The sequence below is a fragment of the Scyliorhinus torazame genome, chromosome 9 (assembly GCF_047496885.1).
Source record: "Scyliorhinus torazame isolate Kashiwa2021f chromosome 9, sScyTor2.1, whole genome shotgun sequence".
In the NCBI taxonomy this organism is placed as follows: domain Eukaryota; kingdom Metazoa; phylum Chordata; class Chondrichthyes; order Carcharhiniformes; family Scyliorhinidae; genus Scyliorhinus; species Scyliorhinus torazame.
Genome location: NC_092715.1, coordinates 125,301,268 through 125,318,869, shown reverse-complemented (window position 1 = coordinate 125,318,869; position 17,602 = coordinate 125,301,268). Strand labels below are relative to the sequence as shown.

General features: G+C 49.9%; 1 protein-coding gene across 1 annotated transcript in view; it reads right to left on the bottom strand.

Annotated features, from left to right (window-relative positions):
- Positions 1-17,602, bottom strand: part of LOC140429466 (aminopeptidase Q-like) — a 246,262-nt gene that overhangs the window by 47,101 nt on the left and 181,559 nt on the right. Inside the window, exon 14 of the mRNA XM_072516494.1 lies at positions 14,188-14,335. Coding sequence (XP_072372595.1) covers positions 14,188-14,335 — 148 coding nt within the window. The remainder of the gene's footprint in view (positions 1-14,187; positions 14,336-17,602) is intronic.

The following is a 17,602-nucleotide window of genomic DNA, read 5'->3' as shown; positions in this document are numbered from 1 at the left end:
GCTCGAGCGGGATCTTGTGAGGCATACCCCAACCAACAGCCCAGAAGTGCATTCATGAAGTCACGGATGCCCTGTTTTCCTGGGAAGCTGACTATATAAACTTTGACCTGGACCAGGCCCACCAATTTGGCCAGGCAGCAGGATTCCCCTCCATCGCTGGAATGCCCTGGGTCCAGGGGCAATAGATGGCACGCATATCGCCTTATGCGAACCAGGAGGTCTGGGAGCACCCTTTATTAACAGGAAGGGGTTCCACTCCCCGATTGTTGAACTTGTGTGTGACCACCAGCTCAAGATCATGCATGTGTGCCTGCTTTGCCATGAGTGTGGCGTAACAGTTACATACTGGGACAGTTGAAGATTCCCGCCGTCTTAGAAGGACACCCCAGGATGACCGTTGGCTCTTGGGGGATTAGGGGGATTCGCTGAGGTCCAGGCTAATGATAGAACAAAGAACAAAGAAAATTACAGCACAGGAACAGGCCCTTCGGCCCTCCCAGCCTGCACCGATCCAGATCCTTTATCTAAACCTGTCACCTATTTTCCAAGGATCTACTTCCCTCTGTTCCCCGCCCGTTCATATATCTGTCTAGATGCATCTTAAATGATGCTATTGTGCCCGCCTCTACCACCTCCACTGGCAAAGCGTTCCAGGAACACACCACCCTCTGCGTAAAAAACTTTCCACGCACATCTCCCTTGAACTTTCCCCCTCTCACCATGAAATCGTGACCCTTTGTAATTGACACCCCCACTCTTGGAAAAAGCTTGTTGCTATCCACCCTGTCCATACCTCTCATAATTTTGTAGACCTCAATCAGGTCCGCCCTCAACCTCCGTCTTTCCAACGAAAACAATCCTAATCTACTCAACCTTTCTTCATAGTTAGCACCCTCCATACCAGGCAACATCCTGGTGAAGCTCCTCTGCACCCTCTCTAAAGCATCCACATCCTTCTGGTAATGTGGCGACCAGAACTGCATGCAGTATTCCAAATGTGGCCTCACCAAAGTCCTATACAACTGTAACATGACCTGCCGACTCTTTTACTCAATACCCCGTCCGATGAAGGCAAGCATGCTGGATGCCTTCTTGACCACTCTATCAACCTGCGTTGCCACATTCAGGGTACAACGGACCTGAACTCCCAGATCTCTCTGTGCATTAATTTTCCCCAGGACTCTTCCATTGACCGTATTGTCCGCTCTTGAATTAGATCTTCCAAAATGCATCACCTCGCATTTGCCTGGATTGAACTCCATCTGCCATTTCCATGCCCAATTCTCCAATCTATTTATATTTTGCTGTATTCTCTGACAGTCCCCCTCGCTATCTGCTACTCCACCAATCTTAGTATCATCTGCAAACTTGCTAATCAGACCACCTATACCTTCGTCCAGAACATTTATGTATATCACAAACAACAGTGGTCCGAGCACGGATCCCTGTGGAACACCACTAGTCACCTTTCTCCATTTTGAGACACTCCCTTCCACCACTACTCTCTGGCTCCTGTTGCCCAGCCAGTTCTTTAGCCATCTAGCTAGTACACCTTGAACCCCATACAACTTCACTTTTTCCATCAAACTGCCATGGGAAACTTTATCAAACGCCTTACTGAAGTCCATGTATATGACATCTACAGCCCTTCCCTCATCAATTAACTTTGTCCCTTCCTCAAAGAATTCTATTAGGTTTGTAAGACATGACCTTCCCTGCACAAAACCATGCTGCCTATCACTGATAAGTCTATTTTCTTCCAAATGTGAATAGATCCTATCCCTCAGTATCTTCTCCAACAGTTTGCCTACCACTGACGTCAAGCTCACAGGTCTATAATTCCGTGGATTATCCATGCTACCCTTCTTAAACAAAGGTACAACATTAGCAATTCTCCAGTCCTCCGGGACCTCACCCATGCTCAAGGATGCTGCAAAGATATCTGGTAAGGCCCCAGCTATTTCGCCCCTCGCTTCCCTCAGCAACCTGGGATAGATCCCATCCGGACCTGGGGACTTGTCCATCTTAATGCCTTTTAGAATACCCAAAACGTCCTCCTTCCTGATGCCGACTTGACCTAGAGTATTTAAACATCCATCCTTAGCCCCAACATCCATCATGTCCCTCTCCTTGGTGAATACCAATGCAAAGTACTCATTAAGAATCTCACCCATTTCCTCTGACTCCACGCATAAATTCCCTCTTTTGTCTTTGAGTGGGCCAATCCTTTCTCTAGTTACCCTCTTGCTCCTTAGATACGAATAAAAGGCTTTGGGATTTTCCTTAACCCTGTTAGCCAAAGACATTTCATTTTTAGCCCTCTTTATTGCGCGTTTGAGATTTGTCCTACTTTCCCGATATTCCTCCAAAGCTTCATCAGTTTTAAGTTGCCTAGATCTTATGTATGCTTCCTTTTTCATTTTAGCTAGTCTCACAATTCCACCCGTCATCCATGGTTCCCTAATCTTGCCATTTCTATCCCTCATTGTCACAGGGACATGTCTGTCCTGCACTCTAATCAACCTTTGCTTAAAAGACTCCCACATTTCAAATGTGGATTTACCCTTAAAGAGCTGCTCCCAATCCACATTCTCTAGCTCCTGCCGCATTTTGTTATATTTGGCCTTTCCCCAATTTAGCACTCTTTCTTTAGGACCACTCTCGTCTTTGTCCATGATTATTCTAAAACTTACGGAATTGTGATCGCTATTCCCAAAGTAATCACCGACTGAAACTTTAACCACCTGGCCGGGATCATTCCCCAATACCAGGTCCAGTATGGCCCCTTCCCGAGTTGGACTATTTACATACTGCTCTAAAAAACTCTCCTGGATGCTCCTTACAAATTCTGCTCCATCTACGCCTCCAACACTACATGAGTCCCATTCAATGTTGGGGAAGTTAAAATCTCCCAACCCGACCACCCTATTGCTGCAACATTTTTCTATAATCTGTCTACATATTTGTACCTCTACATCACGCTCGCTTTTGGCAGGCCTGTAGTAAAGTCCCAACAATGTTAGTGCACCCTTCCTATTTCTTAGCTCTACCCATATTGCTTCAGTGCTCGAATCCTCCATCATGCCCTCCTTAATCATAGCTGTGCTATCATCTCTGACCAGTAATGCAACTCCTCCACCCCTTTTACCTCCCTCTCTATCCCTCCTGAAGCATCTATACCCTGGGATATTTAGTTGCTAGTCTTGCCCTTCCGTCAACCAAGTCTCCGTAATACCAATAACATCATATTCCCAGGCACTAATCCATCTGAGTTCATCTGCCTTACCTGCTACACTTCTCGCATTGAAACAAATGCACCTCAGACCACCTGTCCCTTTGCGTTCTTCATTTCTTCCCTGGCTACTCTTCCCCTTAGTCACATTGAGTTTATTATCTAGTACCTTACTGGCTTTAGTTGCTGCCTCTTTACTGACCTCTTACTTCCTAATCTGGTTCCCATCCCCCTGCCACATTAGTTTAAAACCTCCCCAACTGTGTTAGCAAAAGCACCCCCTAGGACATTGGTTCCAGTCCTGCCCAGGTGTAGACCATCCGATTTGTGATGGTCCCACCACCCCCTGATGCCAGTATGGAGGCTGGAGACCTGTTATAACGAGGCCCATGTAGCCACCCGGGCTGTTATTGAGTGGTGCATTGGACTGATGAAAATGCGGTTCTGATACCTCGACCGCTGTGGTGGTGCAATGCAGGCACCCTCTGGAGTGTCCCCCGCTTCGTGATGGTCTGCTGTGCCATCCACAGCCTGACACAGCAGTGGGACGATGTGCTGGAGATGGAGGAGGAGGACCATCGGCCTCGTCTGTGGAGGAGAATGAGGAGGAGCTGCACCAGGGTGGGCTGAGGTCGAGCCTGGGGAGGACCAGCGGGAGCAGCCGGAGGATGGAGAACAGGCGGCAGGGATGAGGGTCCAGCATGCCTGGAGGACCAGGAAGGCCCTCACCCTTGCCCGCTTCTCATAGGACATTGTTTAGTTTACCATCTCACCCCCCTATTCCCACCCACCATCCCCCCTCCACACACCCCCACCCGACCTGCCTCTCCCTCAACCCCCCTGAACTATTCCCCCACCTGTCCATTGCCCGCAACCCACTTTATCACCCTGCTCCACCCTCCAAGAGTATGGGTAACATCACTCCAGGGCGATGGACCAGTGTCGGCAATGCCAGCGGGTTTATATACAAGGCAGGAGAGTGGTGATAACGCTTTGTGGGGTGAGCTCTGGTGCTCCTCAATCTATGCCATAGTGTAACTCCTGCCTGTCTGCTGACAGGGCACTGATACCCATCATCTGAACTTGGCATGCCTCAGGATGTGGTGGCAGATCTAGGACCCCCGTGCCCAGGGGGCTGGGGCCTGGGGAAGGCAGAAGACAACTAGAGACAGAGGTGCAGTCCGGTCTACAGTGCGGAATAATGCGACAGAAGTTTCATGTGTCTCGGATTGTAATGGTGTACAATCGTGACCCAGCCTTTTCCTAGCTCCCGATGGTGCTGCCCACCCTCCCCCACAGGGCTTTCTCAGTGATCCTCAATCTGTTTAGCCCTCTGTGCTCTGCCGCTCCATCTAGGTATGTCCCCAGGATGCACATCAGAGGTAGAGGCAGCCTGCTGCTTCCTTCCGCCAACTGACCCGAGACACGCTATTGTCAGATGGGAGGGGGTGGAGACTCGAGAGAGCTGGTGACTGCCATTGCCTCCCTGTAGGGAGGCTCCGGGTTGGTCTCTAGCACTCCCTCCTCCTGGTCGGTGCCCTGGTGGGGTGACCTTGGGGCAGAGGGGTGGCTGGAGGGAGCTCTAGAGGCCACTGCATTATCTGGCTCTACCAGCCCAGGCAGCTCCCCATTGTCTGCACCATGGTGTTGTCACCCTCAGCGATGCCCCTCTGTGACCGGGCTGTGCTCTGCAGTGCCTCGCCAATGTCTATCTGCATCTGGGACACGGTCCTCAGTGATGAGGACATGCTGCAGAGCACCTAGGCAATGCCCACCTGAGACTGGGACTTGCGCCTCAGCGCCTCGGCAAGGTCCATCTGCATAATGGACACGTCCCCCAGAAATTGGGACTTGCTGTCGAGGCCCTCAGCCATGGCCTTCACTGACTGAGCAATGCCTTGGACACCACCACTCATGCTGCTGACATTGTGCTCCCAACAGTGTTGGCCTCAGTGCCTCGCATTGCCAGCACCATCTCATGTGCCCGTAGCCTTTGTGACTCCTCCAATCGACTATGGACCCACTGGAATGTCACTGACATCACCTCCTGAATCTCATGGCCGCGCCCTAGTGCCTGCATCAGCTCCAGGATAACCTGGTCCAGAGAGTCGACAACGGATTGGGACCAAGCTGGGTCCTAGCTTGCAGCAGACCTCCGAATGCTGTCACTCCTGGATGTTCCTGCCTCCAACTGATGCGGAAACCTGTCGACTACATTTGCCCACCAAAGTGTGTGTCTCTGAGTTGGTGGAAGGTGGGATGGTAGCCGGGACACATCGATGGTGGCATCCTTGGAGCTCTTCTATGAGGTGTTCGCTAGTGAGGCAGGGGGAAGTGGGTGGCAAGCACGACAGCTGGGCCGACACCATCGGCTGGAGATCCTGAGGGACAAAGGCCATGTGTTCAGTGGGAGGGAAGGATAATTATGCTTGACATGAGTCACAGGTAAGACAGGTAAGGCCTTCATATCGGGAGCAGAGCTGAGCGGGAGAAATCGGGACTGCAGTCTGAGGAGGAGGGGAATGGAGGCGAGTGCTTGGAGCGACGACATTTTGGGAAGGTAAGCGAGTAAACGGTGAATCTGAGGTTTAGCCTGGGGAGAAACTGAAGAGTGAGTCTCAGGAGGGCTGTGATTAGATTGGCCAAGAGAGGACCTGCTAGCAAGTAGTGGTGACTGGGAAGTAGTTTTTCTTTTCATTTCTCTCTTTGTTTTGTTTTTCTTTTGTTTTTTGGAATTGTACTTGTATACGTTAACCTAAGGTTTAAGACATGGCAGGAGATCCCAGAACCATGTCATGCTCCTCGTGTGCGATGTGGGAGTTCAGGGACATGTCCACTGACCCTGGCTCCTTCATGTGCAAGAAGTGTGACCAGCTGCAGCTTCTGTTAGATCGCCTGACTGCTCTGGAGCTGCGGGTGGATTCACTTTGGAGCATCCGTGATGCTGAGGACGTCGTGGATAGCACGTTCACTGAGTTGGTCACACCGCAGGTGAAAATTACTGAGAGAGATAGAAAATGGGTGTAGCTCTGTTATTTAAGGATGACATCCGGGCAGTAGTGAGGGATGACATCGGTGCCATGAAGGATAAAGTTGAATGTATTTGGGTGGAAATCAGGAATAGTAAGGCAAAAAAGTCACTGATAGGAGTAGTCTATAGGCCACCAAATAGTACCATTATGGTGGGGCAGGCAATAAACAAAGAAATAACTGATGCATGTAGAAATGGTACAGCAGTTATCATGGGGGATTTTAATCTACATGTCGATTGGTTTAACCAGGTCGGTCAAGGCAGCCTTGAGGAGGAGTTTATAGAATGTATCCGCGATAGTTTCCTAGAACAGTATGTAATGGGACCTACGAGGAAACAAGCTATCCTAGATCTGGTCCTGTGTAATGAGACAGGATTGATTAATGGTCTCATAGTTGGGGATCCTCTCAGAAGGAGCGATCACAATATGGCGGCATTTAAAATACAGATGGAGGGTGAGAAGGTAAAATCACACACTAGTGTTTTGTGCTTAAACAAAGGAGATTACAATGGGATGAGAGAAGAGCTGGCTAAGGTAGACTGGGAGCAAATACTTTATGGTGAAACAGTTGAGGAACAGTGGAGAACCTTCCAAGCAATATTTCACAGTGCTCAGCAAATGTTTATACCAACGAAAAGAAGGATGGTAGAAAGAGGGAAAATTAACCATGGATATCTAAGGAAATAAGGGAGAGTACCAAACTGAAGGAAAAAGCATACAAAGTGGCAAAGTTTAGTGGGTGACTAGAGGATTGGGAAATCATTAGGGGGAAACAGAAAGCTACTAAAAAAGCTATACAGAAGAGTAAAATAGATTATGAGAGTAAACTGGCTCAGAATATAAAAACAGATAGTAAAAGTTTCTACAAATATATAAAACAAAAAAGAGTGGCTAAGGTAAATATTGGTCCTTTAGAGGATGAGAAGGGAGATTTAATAATGGGGGATGAGGAAATGGCTGAGGAACTGAACAGGTTTTTTGGGTCGGTCTTTACAGTAGAAGACACAAATAACATGCCAGTGACTGATGGAGGCTATGACAGGTGAGAACCTTGAGGCGATTGTTATCACTAAGGATGTAGTGATGGGCAAACTAATGGGGCTAAAGGTAGACAAGTTTCCTGACCCTGATGGAATGCATCCCAGGGTACTAAAAGAGATGGCTAGGGAAATTGCAAATGAACTCGTGATAATTTATCAAAATTCACTAGACTCTGGGGTGGTCCCGGCGGATTGGAAATTAGCAAACGTGACACCACTGTTTAAAAAAGGAGGTATGCAGAAAGTGGGTAATTATAGGCCAGTTAGCTTAACTTCGGTAGTAGGGAAGATGCTGGAATTTATCATCAAGGAAGAAATAGCGAGGCATCTGGATGGAAATTATCCCATTGGGCAGATGCAGCATAGGTTCATAAAGGGCAGGTAGTGCCTAACTAATTTAGTGGAACATTTTGAGGACATTACCAGTGCGGTAGACAACAGGAAGCCAATGGGTGTGGTATATCTGGATTTCCAGAAAGCCTTTGACAAGGTGCCACACAAAAGGTTGCTGCATAAGATAATGCTGCATGGCGTTAAGGGTAAAGTAGTAGCATGGATAGAGGATTGATTAATTAATAGAAAACAAAGAGTGGGGATTAATGGGTGTTTCTCTGGTTGGCAATCAGTAGCTAGTGGTGTCCCTCAGGGATCAGTGTTGGGCCCACAATTTTTCACAATTTACATAGATGATTTGGAGTTGGGGACCAAGGGTAATGTGTCCAAGTTTGCAGACGACACTATGGTGAGTGGTAAAGCAAAAAGTGCAGAGGATACTGGAAGTCTGCAGAGGGATTTGGATAGTTTAAGTGAATGGGCTAGGATCTGGCAGATGGAATTCAACGTTGACAAATCTGAGGTTATCCATTTTGGTAGGAGTAACAGCAAAAGAGATTATTATTTAAATGATAAAATATTAAAACATGCTGCTGTGCAGAGGGACCTGGATGTCCTGGTGCATGAGTTGCAAAAAGTTGGTTTACAGGTGCAACAGGTGATTAAGAAAGCAAATGGAGTTTTGTCCTTCATTGCTAGAGGGATGGAGGTTAAGACTAGGGAGGTTATGCTGCAATTGTATAAGGTGTTAGTGAGGCCACACCTGGAGTATTGCTTTGAGTTTTGGTCTCCTTACCTGAGAATGGACGTACTGGCACTGGAGGGTGTGCAGAGGAGATTCACTAGGTTAATCTCAGAGTTGAGGGGGTTGGATTACGAGGAGAGGTTGAGTAGACTGGGACTGTACTCATTGGAATTTAGAAGGATGCGGGGGATCTTATAGAAACATATAAAATTATGAAGGGAATGGATAGGGATAATTGCAGGAATGTTGTTTCCACTGGCGGGTGAAAGCAGAACTAGGGGGCATCGCCTCAAAATAAGGGGAAGTAGATTTAGGACTGAGCTTAGGAGGAACTTCTTCACCCAGAGGGTTGTGAAGCTATGGAATTCCTTGCCCAGTGAAGCAATTGAGGCTCCTTCATTAAATGTTTTCAGGAGGTGCAGTGGAGGAAGGCCCAGGGGGTGGTCAACGAGTATGGGGAAAAGGCAAGCCGGATGCTGGCGCATCAGCTTCGGAAGCGGGACGCAGCTAGGGAGATCGGGGGAGTTAAGGACAGGGGAGGGAATGTGGTGCGTAGTGGGGTTGGCATCAATGGGGTCTTCAGGGACTTCTACGAGGAATTGTACCGATCCGAGCCCCCACGGGAGGAGGGAGGGATGGGCCAATTGAGGTTTCCAAAGGTGGAAGAGGGACTGGTGGTGGGACTGGGGGCCCCGATTGGGCTGGAGGAGCTGATCAAAGGGATAGGAAGCATGCAGGCGGGGAAGGCACCGGGGCCGGACGATTTCCCGGTTGAGTTCTATAAAAAATATATGGACCTGTTGGGCCCGTTGTTAGTTAGGACCTTCAATGAGGCAAGGGAGGGGGGGGGCTTTACCCCCGACGATATCCCGGGCACTGATCTCCTTGATCCTGAAGCGGGACAAGGATCCCCTGCAATGTGGGTCTTACAGATCGATTTCCTTGCTAAATGTAGATGCCAAGGTGCTGGCGAAGGTCTTAGCCACGAGGATTGAGGATTGTGTGCCGCAGATCATCCATGAAGACCAGACGGGGTTTGTGAAGGGGAGACAGTTGAACGCGAATGTGCGGAGGCCTTTGAACGTTATCATGATGCCGGCGAGGGAGGGGAAGGCGGAGATAGTGGTGGCGATGGACGCTGAGAAAGCCTTCGATAGGGTAGAGTGGGGGTACCTGTGGGAGGTGCTGAAGAGGTTCGGGTTTGGGGAGGGGTTTGTCAGGTGGGTTAGGCTGTTGTATGAGGTCCCGATGGCGAGTGTGGCCACAAATAGGAATAGGTCCGAGTATTTTCGGTTGCACCGAGGGACGAGACAGGGGTGTCCACTGTCCCCCCTGTTCTTCGCACTGGCGATTGAACCCCTGGCTATGGCAGTGAGAGAGTCGAGGAACTGGAGGGGGTTGGTGCGGGGTGGGGAGGAGCATAGGGTGTCGCTTTACGCGGACGACCTGCTGCTGTATTTGGCAGACCCGGTGGGAGGAATGCCAGAGGTAATGAGGATCCTTCGAGAATTCGGGGACTTTTCGGGGTACAAGCTCAATATGGGGAAGAGCGAGCTGTTCGTAGTTCAGCTAGGGGACCAGGAGAGGGGGATTGGCGAGCTCCCACTAAAAAGGGCGGAGAGGGGCTTCAGATATTTGGGGGTCCAGGTGGCCAGGAGCTGGGGGGCCCTGCATAGGCTTAACTTTACAAGGCTGGTGGAGCAAATGGAGGAGGAGTTCAAGAGGTGGGACGCGCTGCCGCTGTCCCTGGCGGGTAGGGTGCAGTCAATCAAAATGACGGTGCTCCCAAGGTTTTTGTTCCTGTTCCAGTGCCTCCCCGTGTTTATCCCAAAGGCTTTTTTCAGGCGGGTTAACAGGAGTATAATGGGGTTTGTGTGGGCGCAAGGGACTCCGAGGGTGAGAAGGGTGTTCCTGGAGCGGAGTAGAGATAGGGGGGGCTGGTGCTGCCCGACCTCTGTGGGTACTACTGGGCCGCCAATGGTGCGCAAGTGGGTGATGGAGGGGGAGGGGGCTGCACGGAAGAGGCTGGAGACGGAGTCCTGTGTGGGTACGAGTCTGGGGCGCTGGCAACGGCGCCGCTGCCGCTCCCTCCAAGGAGGTATACCACGAGCCCGGTGGTGGTGGCGGCCCTCAAAATTTGGGGGCAGTGGAGGCGGCATAGTGGGGAAGTTAGGCCCTCGGCGTGGACCCCATTATGGGGGAACCCCAGGAAGAACAGGTGGAGGGTTTTCGGGGTGGCACAGGGCAGGGATACGAAAGTTGGGGGACCTGTTTGTGGACGGGAAGTTTGCGAGCTTGGGTGAGCTGGAGGAGAAGTATGGGCTACCCCCGGGGAACACCTTCAGGTACTTACAGGTAAGGGCATTTGCCAAACGGCAGATGGTGGAATTCCCACGGCTACTGCCACACACAGTGCAGGACAGGGTGCTCTCGGGGGGGTGGGTGGGAGTGCGGAAGATCTCGGAAACTTACCAGGTGATGCAGGAGGAGGAGGAGGCCTCGGCGGTGGAGTTGAAAGGTAAGTGGGAGGAGGAGTTGGGAGAGGAGATCGAAGAGGGGACGTGGGCAGATGCCCTAGGGAGGGTGAACTCGTCCTCTTCAGGGCACACATGACCGGGACAAGGATGAGCAGGTTCTTTGGGGGTGAGGACAGGTGTGTTAGGTGCTCAGGGAGCCCAGCAAATCACACCCATATGTTCTGGGCATGCCCAGCGCTGGAGGAATTTTGGAAGGGCGTAGCGAGGACGGTGTCGAGGGTGGTAGGAACCAGGGTCAAACCGGGCTGGGGGCTCGCAATATTTGGGGTGGCAGAGGAGCCGGGAGTGCAGGAGGCAAAAGAGGCCGGAATTCTGGCCTTTGCGTCCCTGGTAGCCCGGCGAAGGATTCTCCTTCAGTGGAAAGATACGAGGCCCCCAAGCGTGGAATCCTGGATCAGCGATATGGCAGGGTTCATTAAATTGGTGAGGGTGAAATTCGCCTTGAGAGGGTCGGGACAAGGGTTCTTTAGGCGGTGGCAACCGTTCTTAGACTTTCTGGCAGAACGATAGACATTGGTCAATGGCAGCAGCAGCTCGGGGGGGTGGGGGGGGGGATTTACTTTATTTTTGTTTATGTTATTTACACTGGAAGGGTCTGAGGAGGTGTATACACCTGTTGTCTTAAGTCGGAGTGTTAATGTTAATTTATTATTTAGGTATGGGGAGGAGGGGTTTGGGGGGTTGCTTTTTTAGATTGTGTTTTGTACTTAACCCTGTTGGGTTCTTTTTTCTTTCTCATTTTGTTATTGATATTTTATGAAAACCTTTAATAAAAATTATTAAAAAAAAAAAAAAATTAAATGTTTTCAAGGTAAAGATAGATAATTTTTTGAAGAATAAAGGAATAAAGGGTTATGGTGTTCAGGTGGGAAAGTGGAGCTGAGTCCACAAAAGATCAGCCATGATCTCATTGAATGGCGGAGGAGGCTTGAAGTGCCAGGTGGCCTACTCCACTCCTATTTCGTATGTTCTTATGACATGAACAACTCATGTGTGACAGGTCACCTGGGCAGCGCAGGCCAAGCTGTTTAAATATTTTAATGAGACTTGCAGCCTCCTATTAAGCCTGCACTGCAGGTTTAACTCTGCTCGACTGGGCTTCCCAGGCTTCAAAAACCCAACAATTGAAGGAAGGTGTTGACAGCTTTTGGGAAAACATATGTGTTTCTCCTCGGCCCCATGATCTCCCCTCATCAAACAACCCTCCCATACATCCTCATCCTACCCATCTCAGGACAATGATCCCCCCCCCCCCCCCCGCCCAGCGTTGGCGATCAAATGCCCCTGGGGTTTCCTCTCTCAGGGTCTGAAGTGAAATCTCTCACCTCCCCACCAACTAATAGTATATTAATTGGCTATTTACTTGTATTGAGGGAGTAGGCATTAACTGGGGAATCACTTGTTCTCCAATATATAAGAAACAATTGAAAATCTGGTTGTTGGATTTGTAATGCGCATCTTTGCACATACAAGCTTATCAAGTGATTAAAGATTGGGCTCCAGTCTAATCCTTCACTGCCTGGCTATCTGGAGTGTGACATGTCCACCATTTTCCCAGTGACAACAGCAGTCACCCAACCTGTGGCTCTGTCTTCCATTACCCCCTGCCTGACTGAAAGCCAAGGCTGTTAGTAAATTGACTTTTGGACAAGAAACCAGTCAAAGCAGAACTTTTCACGCTGAATGATAAAAATCCTAGCATGCAAGGAAATGCAAAATTCTGGGTTCTCTGGCAGAAATTCCATCCCTACCTTGTCTACGCAGCGTGCCTCTGTCAAGATACGGGTCAAATAGTTTAACAAAGGAAGCCACAAATATTCTTTAAGATTTTGTTCTTTGTCTAATTTTACAGTGAATTTAGACACAGTAGGTGAGATGATCTGCCTGAGGGCAGAATCTTGAAATGAAATGAAATGAAATGACCTTCTGCTTGTTTCTCCATTCCTTGCACCTTACACTTTCCTCTTCAGTAGCTCATGGAAGCCTCCCATTTTCAACTACACGTTGTCTTGAATCATCATTCTCTTCCTCCCACTTGGTCTGTGTAAAGTCTCAGGCAAGCGACCGCTCGGAAGAGATGAAGCAGAAACGTTTCCATTTATTTTTCTTACTATTTACACCTCCTAATCCCCAAAAGGTCTCCTGCACCCTGCCCTTCCCGGGCCAGGGTACCGATGTCCTGGCAGTACTAGGAAAAGGGGAGTAGCCCCGCCCCCTCTCATCTGGGTAAACCGTTCTCAGGCGAGGCCACATGGAGTCTGAGGATGGAGATCCCTGGGCCTCCTGTAGGGTAATAACAGTCTACATCCTTCTCACCTTCATTTAATCAGCTCCCTCAGAGAGTTTTAACGCCTGAAAATGTGGTCAATTGACCTTGATGATATTCAATACCAATCTTTCCTCCTGCACCATCCTGAGAATTTCTTCACTGTTCTTGTCTTCTCTTCAACAGAGCCACTGCATCCTTCTCCAGAACCCTCTTTCACATGTTCTCCTTTTTCAATGTCCGCTTTTCTGAAGGCCCATGTGTCAGCTCCGTACAACAAGGCATTCCAAATCATGGTCTTATTAACTCTTTTCTTAGGACTTCTACCCACTTCTACGCTGGACAATTCTTTAGAACCATGTGAAACGTTGGTAACAACGTAAAACACCTGTTGTGGCTCCGCTATCCTTTAAACTCTGTGGTGTTATCATAACTATCAGCATGACAAGGGTTAATGTAGTATCATGAATAGCCACTAGAGGGATCTGCAGATACTACTCTCTAAAGCAGTGATGCGAGACCTTGGGGGAGGAGTGTAAGCAGGAGACAGCTAAAGGTTATCAGTTCAGTTAGTGTGAGAAGGTTAGATTATAGTTTATACCAGTAAGTGAGATAAGCAGTAGGTGAGTGTAGTCAGATGTTATTGATTAATTCTCATTTTTTTTCATTTCATTTCATTTTTCATTTTCTGTATTCTAAAAGCACTAAGTGTCGAAACCCAGTTTAGGAGTGTAAATAAAATCATAGTTTTGTTTAGGTAAAAGCTATACTGTGGTCTTTGTGGAACACTACGCAATCCATCCTAAATAAGCAACGCAAAGAACACCACAAACCCCTTCCCAGTTCTCAGTTCCATTTAATGCAAAAGTTAAAATCACCCAAATAAAATTAAGGGAATGAATTCTGTGATAAATATGTTAAAATTATTACTGCAGTCACATTGTTTCAATATAACATTTAGATTTTTGATTGCAAACATAGGATATAGGAATATATTAATACCTTATAAAGCCCATATGTATAGGTGGTCTTTAATACTGATTGAAGCTTCATGAAATGTACCAGGGCTGTGCTCCACACTTTGCTGTGCTTTTCCTCAGCAAGATACGTAGTTGCACTCAGAGCAATTTTGATGTCAATATATCCATCACTGTTAGATAGCAAAAAAAAAATCATTTTGATTGAAAATGTGCAATGAACCCATAAATTCTGGATGAAAATGTTAACATTTAAGTTTAGGAGTTTTGTTCATATTTGGGGACTATTCCCATGATACCTAACAGGAGCCTATTGGCACCAAACCCTCTCTGAAGGTTGAAAGGCAGGTTAATAGGGTGGTGAAAAAGGCTTATGGAAAACTTACCGTGATCACTCAAGGCATAGATTACAAAAGCAGGGCGGTCATGTTGGAACTGTATAGAACTTTGGTGAGGCCACAGCTGGAGTATTGTGTGCAGTTCTCATCACCACATTACAGGAAGGACGTGATTGCACTGGAGGGGATGCAGAGGAGATTCAGCAGGATGTTGCCTGGGATGGAACATTTGAGTTATGAAGAGAGATTGGATAGGCTTGGGTTGTTTTCGCTGGAGCAGAGAAGACTGAATGGTGACCTGATCGAGGTGTACAAGATTCTGAGGGGCATGGATCAGGACAAACTGTTCACCTTATCTGAAGGGTCCATCATGAGGCGACACAAATTCAAGGTGAGGGGCAGGAGGTTTAGGGGGGATTTGAGGAAAAATCTTTTAACCCAGAGGGTGGTGCTGGTCTGGAATGTACTGCCTGGGAAGGTGCTGGAGGTGGGTTGCCTCACATCCTTTAAACAGTACCTGAATGAGCACTGGGCATGTCATAACATTCAAGATTATGGGCCAAGTGCTGGTAAATGAGATTAGATAGGCAGGCCAGGTATTTTTCATGTGTCGGTGCAGACCCGATAGACTGAACGGCCTCTTCTGCACTGTGTGAGTCTGTGATCCACCGGTCTGCCAGGCATTAGATTCTGCTGGAATCAGGTGGGATCTGGGGCCTGGATATTAAAATACAGCCTGGGAGTTTTGTGCTTCTACATGCAAATTTGTTGTTCACCCAGGCCCTCTTGCATGGACTGATTTTATCCTGACTACAAATTGGATCCAACATGCTCAGATTCTATTGATGAAATCATCTATTTATGATGCTACAGAATGAAATGTTATTCACTCAGTCACAGATACTGCGGGCAGGATTCTCCTTCAGCCAACATCGAAATCGCGAAACGCAACTGGGCAGAGAATTGGTCCTGACGCTGAAATCATGGCGGGCCACCACGATTTTCTGCCCCCACCGTGGGGAATTCCAGACAGCGAGGCTCACTTGTGCTTTTAAAAATCGGGAAATGACGCCGTAGCTGATAAGGGAGAGAGAGAAGGTAGGATTCGCAGAGGGGCTACCGTGGGCTGCCGATCCTGACGTTGACCGGGCTGGCTGGGAGGGCTGCCAGTGTTGGGGAAGGAGGAGGTGATGGGTGGTTACTAGTGGGCGGACCGTGAGGAACGGAGTGATCCCCACAGGCCGGGGGTGTCCTGGGTGGATCGCCATTGCTGCAGCCTGCAAGGCAGCCATCTTGCTGCGCATCCCACTGACCACCCACCGTGGCCAATGGTCGTGCAGAGTGCCATCGGCCATATGGTGCCCTGACACCACCAGCCCCCACCGCCCCTGCACCCTAGGCACCATCCCAGCCTCCACCCTCCACCATACCACCCCAGCCCTGCCCCGCCACCCCACAGATCCTATCCCCTGTCGTGCCACGCCCCCAACAGGCCGCCCGCCACCTGCCAGCGAGGCGTCACACCCACAGTAACCCCTACATGGGGCGCCAGAGAGGGCCGTGGAGCATACAGCTGGCATGGGTAGTACCAACCGATGGTATCCCTGGCAGCAGGAATGGACGCCAGGGCCAGAGGCCCCCATGGTGCTGGGCATCAATGGGGCCAGGGGTGTGGAGATGGGGGAGGGTGGTGGACATGAGGGGACATGGACCACAGTGCCAACCTTGGCCATGCCGTTGAAGACTCTGGCTGAGCAGGGGGACAGTGTAATATATCTGCCAGATTATAGTAACGGTTGGACTGAACTTCTGTGCCACAGGGTCCATTCAGGCACCGAGTGAAGGCCTGTCTGGAATCTTGCAGAGCTCGGTGCACAGGTGCATCCGAGCCATCACAGAGGCCCTGTATGCCCGGTCAGCACAATACATCCACTTCAATGTGGACTGAGCCCACCTGAATGCCTGGGCAGCGGGGTTCGCCACCATCGCCGAGAATGATCGACAAGATGCATGTTGCCCTGCGAGCATCTATAGATGACAGGCAGTCTTTAGAAACTGAAAGGGTTTCTCGATGAATGTGCAGCTGGTGTGTGACCATCAGAAGTACATCATGGACGTCTGCACCCGCTATCCGGGCAGTGTGCACAATGCCTTCAGCCTGGCACATTCGACGATTCCTGACCTCTTTGGTGGTGGGACACCGGAGTGGTGAGCGCTGATTGAACTGTGATCCCTGGGCCAAGCCCGCCCACAACGTCTGCCCATTCCTGCCCTTTCCCACCCCCCTGCACTCCTGCTGCAGCCAGGCCAAACCATCCTATTCCTCACCCTTCTGACAGAGCACCGAGGCAGGTTGTAACACTGTGCACAGGTGTTCAACAAATATCTAGAGGTTTGTGCTCTAGCACCTAATGCTCTACTGTGCCCTGCACCCATGCCAAATTAACTGGTACATCAGAAGTGGAAGCGGCCTTCTGTGATTCCCGCCGTTTGACCTGGATCTCCTTTGGCGGCCGTCTTCCGGTGCGACTGGGCCATGATGGGCCCAACTGCTGCTCGGGTGTCCCAGGTGGTGTGGTGCCGCCGTCCTGGTATGCCCGCTGCCCATGTGATGTGCCATGACAGGAGGGGGGAGTCCGAGGCGCTGCGGTGTTCTGGCGCCTCCCCTGCGGGAGTCACCAGCACAGGCCCCATCACCGCCTCTTCCCTCAAAGTGCCCGATGGCCCCTGGGCTACTCCATGGAATAAGGTGCGTGCAGACCGGGCCCCTGAGGCTCCGCCACACCCCCTGGCGCGGTCAGTCTGGACTGCTCGTGTCTTGACCAAGGTCTGCATTCTCGCGGCCAGGGAGGAGCACGGGGAGTGGACCACCTCTCTCTGGGACTGCACTACATCACCCAGTGACTGTGCCATCACCTTCTGGGTCTGTGCCACATCAGCCAGTGACTGCGCCATCTCCCTCTGGAACTGTGCTACCTCCCTCTGGGTCTGTGCCACGTCAGCCAGTGCCTGAGGAATGTCGGCGACACTCACAGACATTGCCCGCTGTGACTAGGCCATGCTCAAGGGCACCGCTGAAATGTCCAGGTGGCTTTAGTACAT